The sequence below is a fragment of the Scomber scombrus genome, unplaced genomic scaffold (genome assembly GCF_963691925.1).
Source record: "Scomber scombrus unplaced genomic scaffold, fScoSco1.1 SCAFFOLD_77, whole genome shotgun sequence".
Lineage (NCBI taxonomy): Eukaryota > Metazoa > Chordata > Actinopteri > Scombriformes > Scombridae > Scomber > Scomber scombrus.
Genome location: NW_026910683.1, coordinates 75,001 through 80,000, shown reverse-complemented (window position 1 = coordinate 80,000; position 5,000 = coordinate 75,001). Strand labels below are relative to the sequence as shown.

The 5,000-nt window shown below is 47.7% G+C and overlaps 1 protein-coding gene across 1 annotated transcript in view; it reads right to left on the bottom strand.

Annotated features, from left to right (window-relative positions):
- The window catches only part of LOC133977232 (semaphorin-4A-like), a 28,646-nt gene extending 26,921 nt beyond the window's left edge, over positions 1-1,725 (bottom strand). Inside the window, exon 1 of the mRNA XM_062415319.1 lies at positions 1,555-1,725. Coding sequence (XP_062271303.1) covers positions 1,555-1,666 — 112 coding nt within the window. The 5' untranslated portion in view covers positions 1,667-1,725. The remainder of the gene's footprint in view (positions 1-1,554) is intronic.
- Between the last annotated feature and the right edge of the window lie 3,275 nt (positions 1,726-5,000).

The window sequence follows — 5,000 nt, the reverse complement described above, 5'->3', positions numbered from 1 at the left end:
TTAGATGATGATATGATGGGACATTTATAACTAACATGCTGAGAAACAAACACTTTCTGTCTCTCAGGATTTTTCATGTCTGATCATTTTTATTTTAACGAGTTTATGATAAAACAAAAGTTACAAGATGTTGAAAAAGCTTCTGAGAGCCAAATGCTGCCAACATTTAATGAAGCTTTAATATCTCTGATTCCACAGAAAGAGAGAAATAACAGACCCATCTAATTATTAGCCTGCTCAATCTGGACCTTAAAATACTAACAAACGTGTTGGCTCTACGACTTCAACAAGTTTTACTTAATATTATACATCCCAACCGAGCAGATCCTCATCGACTGTGGCTTCAGAGTCCAAAGATGAGCCTATAGCTGCTATTTCCCTGGATGCCGAAAAGGCCTTTGATGAGGTGGACTGAAGCTTTCTCTTTACCGCTCTGTCACATTTTGGGTTTGGTCCCTATTTCTCGGGTAAAGACATATTATAAAGAACCAAAAGCAGCAGTAATTAGTAATGGAGCTATATCAGCCTTTTTCAGCCTGTCTAGAGGCACTCGCCAAACCCTCTATTGTTTATAATTGGTCTAGAAACACTGGCTGTATCAGGAATAATGGGAGAATTAATGGAGTGGGGGGGGGGGCAGGAACATAAATTGTTGTTATATGCTGATGATATTTTAGCTGTAGTTACAGACCCTGAGGCATCTTTACCACATATGATGGATACTATTCAGTCCTACTCTAAACTGTCGGGTTACATAATTACTTGGAATAAATCCGAGCCTATGAATTTAAGTGGGTACCTCAAAGCATGAAGTATCTTGGAATTAAGCTCAGTCAATAAAAGGAGAGAAGCCCTCTTTACACTTTAACCCGGCGTTGAGTAAGATAAAACTTACTCTGTGGGGAAAAGTCAATATTATATATTATATAAGAAATAAATATGCGCAGGATGTTTCTCTGAAGTGATTAAAATATTACTTTAATGATAGTTTGAATCGTTAATACTAACGAAGGCCTCATCATCATCATCATCATCATCATCATCATCATCATCATCTTTAATCTACATTAGTTTACAGTATTTTATTTATTTTTATTTTCACTACAACGTATTCTGAGGTGTTTCTGTAAATAATAAAAGTCTGCACTTTTATTGCAGAAGGTTGTTATTGACACTTCCTGTTGACTCTACATGAAGAAATATCTCATTAAATATGTTTGATTGATTTAATGATGTCATCAATCATTAAGTGAGTTCATCATGTTTACTTTAACTCTGCTAACAGAAACGTGAGCAGCTGCAGAGTGAAGAGACGTCAAAGCAAAACCACAACCAGCAGCGGCAGGTCTCACAACACACACACACACACACACACACACACACACACACACACACATACACACACACGTATACGTATACGTAATAACTGATTATAAACAATAATATAAGTATAAATAAGAACCTTTATGAGTTAGACACTCTGTACTGTTTAACACTAAAAGAGTCAGCTCATCATTAATGTTCATTTATCATCACAAATGTCTTTTAACTTACGGAGGCTGAAGGAGGTCCGTGGAGGAGGCAGCGAGGAGGAGGAGGAGGAGGAGGAGGAGGAGGAGGAAGAGCTCAGCAGGCCGAGGAGCAGCAGGAGCACTGATGGAGCCATGATGAAGATTTAATGTTCTCTTCCTCATTGGTGTTGAAGCTGTGAACGCAATAACTGTGAGCTCTGAAGAAACACAGTCACTAACCACAACTTCCTCTTCAACTGTGGGCCCAGGCCGGGGGGAGGGGGGGGAGGAAGAGGAACATCATCATCACCATCTGACACAAGTTTCTCTAAGCGACTGTTTGTCTGCCTCATGTCAAAGTTTCACATTCAACACAAATACTAACAATCAGAGACCGCCCTGTCCAATCAGAGACCGCCCTGTCCAATCAGAGAGCGCTCTGTCCAATCAGAGACCGCCCTGTCCAATCAGAGAGCACTCTGTCCAATCAGAGAGCACTGTGTCCAATCAGAGAGCGCTCTGTCCAATCAGAGAAACTTTTACTGAGAGGAGACTTTTATTAAGAGGAGACTTTTACTGAGAGGAGACTTTTACTGAGAGGAGACTTGAGAGCAGACTTTTACTGAGAGGAGACTTGAGAGGAGACTTGAGAGGAGACTTTTACTGAGAGGAGACCTTTAGAAGTTCTAAATCTTCATGAACTGTGAAGCAGAAGAAAGACCGCTCTGTCCAATCAGAGGCCGCTCTGTCCAATCAGAGAACGCTCTGTCCAATCAGGGGCAAAACAGCAGGTGGTGGTTAAAGAGACTTTTGAGACTGAAAGGAGACCTTTAGAAGTTTATACATTTTCATGAACTGTGAAGCAGAAAAAACATTTCAGAATTACATAAAGCTGTAATAACGATAATAATAAGTGTGAATTATATAGCGCCTTTCACAAACCCAAGGGTGCCTTACAATGGATAAAACAGATGGGTTAGGGTTAGGAGCCAGACCATGTTCAAGCATCAGGGTCCATGTGTGCACTTGGCACCAGGACACTCTAGGCCGCAGTTCGATGATTGACTTTGTAGTCCTGTCGTCGGACTTGCAGCCGCATGTCTTGGACACTCGGACAAAGAGAGGGGCGGAGCTGTCAACTGATCACCACCTGGTGGTGAGTTGGCTCCGATGGTGGGGGAGGATGCCGGTCAGACCTGGCAGACCCAAACACATTGTGAGGGTCTGCTGGGAACGTCTGGCAGAGTCTCCTGTCAGAGAGAGCTTCAACTCCCACCTCCGGGAGAACTTTGGCCGTGTACCGGGGGAGGAGGGGGACATTGAGTCCGAGTGGGCCATGTTCCGTGCCTCCATTGTCAAGGCGGCCGACCGGTGCTGTGGCTGTAAGGTGGTCGGTGCCTGTCATGGCGGCAATACCCGAACCCGCTGGTGGACACCGGTGGTGAGGGATGCCGTCAAGCTGAAGAAGGAGTCCTATAGGACCTTATTGGCCTGTGGGACTCCAGAGGCAGCAGGCAGGTACCGGCAGGCCAAGCGGGGGGCAGCTGCGGCGGTCGCTGAGGCAAGAACCCGGACATGGGAGGAGTTTGGTGAGGTCATGGAGAACGACTTCTGGACGGCTTCGAAGAGGTTCTGGACCAGCATCCAGCATCTCAGGAGGGGGAAGCAGTGCACCATCAACACTGTGTATGGGGGTGACGGTGTCCTGCTGACCCCGACTCGGGACGTTGTAGATCGGTGGAAAGAATACTTCAAAGACCTCCTCAATCCCACCGACACGTCTTCTGGTAAGGAAGCAGGGCCTGAGGACCCGGGTTTGGGCTCTCCTATCTCTGGTGCTGAGGCTCCTCTGTGCCAGGGCCCCGGGGGTGGACGAGATCCGCCCGGAGTTCCTCAAGGCCCTGGATGTTGTGGGGCTGTCATGGTTGACACGACTCTGCAGCATCGCGTGGACATCGGGGGCAGTGCCTCTGGACTGGCAGACTGGGGTGGTGGTCCCTCTTTTTAAGAAGGGGGACCGGAGGGTGTGTTCCAACTATAGGGGGATCACACTCCTCAGCCTCCCTGGTAAGGTCTATTCGGGGGTACTGGACAGGAGGGTCCGTCGGATTCAGGAGGAGCAATGTGGTTTTCGTCCGGGTCATGGAACTGTGGACCAGCTCTACACCCTCTGCAGGATCCTTGAGGGTGCATGGGAGTTTGCCCAACCAGTCCACATGTGTTTTGTGGACTTGGAGAAGGCATTCGACCGTGTCCCTCGGGGGGGTCCTGTGGGGGGATCTCCGGGGTTACGGGGTATCGGACCCTCTGATATGGGCCGTCCGTTCCCCAAACCTCTCGATTTACCAGTTGATCTTCGTTCCTACCCTCACCTACGGTCATGAGCTCTGGGTCGTGACCGAAAGAACGAGCTTCCTCCGTAGGGTGGCTGGGCTCTCCCTTAGAGATAGGGGGAGGAGCTCGGAGTAGACCCGCTGCTCCTCCGTGTTGAGAGGAGCCAGATGAGGAGGCTCGGGCATCTAGTTAGGATGCCTCCCGGACGCCTCCCTGGTGAGGTGTTCAGGGCACGTACACCGGTAGGAGACTCAGTAAATATATTTGTAAAGGTGCTATTGGCATGAAATGTCCAGATGTCAGAAACAGTAATCCACACATACAAAGAAACCAAAATAAATCAATTCAGAAATTTAGTTATATAATAAAATGGAATGAAAGGGTTAGAGTTAGAGTTAGGGTATTGATCACTGTTACTGAACCTTTGTTGGTCTAGTAGCTGGGTTAGGGTCAGTAGTCTAGTAGCTGGGTTAGGGTCAGTAGTCTAGTAGCTGGGTCAGTAGTCTAGTAGCTGGGTTAGGGTCAGTAGTCTAGTAGCTGGGTTAGGGTCAGTAGTCTAGTAGCTGGGTTAGGGTCAGTAGTCTAGTAGCTGGGTTAGGGTCGGTAGTCTAGTAGCTGGGTTAGGGTCGGTAGTCTAGTAGCTGGGTTAGGGTCAGTAGTCTAGTAGCTGGGTTAGGGTCGGTAGTCTAGGAGCTGGGTTAGGGTCAGTAGTCTAGTAGCTGGGTCAGTAGTCTAGTAGCTGGGTTAGGGTCAGTAGTCTAGTACCTGGGTTAGGGTCAGTAGTCTAGTACCTGGGTTAGGGTCGGTAGTCTAGTAGCTGGGTTAGGGTCGGTAGCCTAGTAGCTGGGTTAGGGTCGGTAGTCTAGTAGCTGGGTTAGGGTCAGTAGTCTAGTAGCTGGGTTAGGGTCGGTAGTCTAGTAGCTGGGTTAGGGTCAGTAGTCTAGTAGCTGGGTTAGGGTCAGTAGTCTAGTAGCTGGGTTAGGGTCAGTAGTCTAGTAGCTGGGTTAGGGTCAGTAGTCTAGTAGCTGGGTTAGGGTCAGTAGTCTAGTAGCTGGGTCAGTAGTCTAGTAGCTGGGTTAGGGTCAGTAGTCTAGTAGCTGGGTCAGTAGTCTAGTAGCTGGGTTAGGGTCAGTAGTCTAGTAGCTGGGTCAGTAG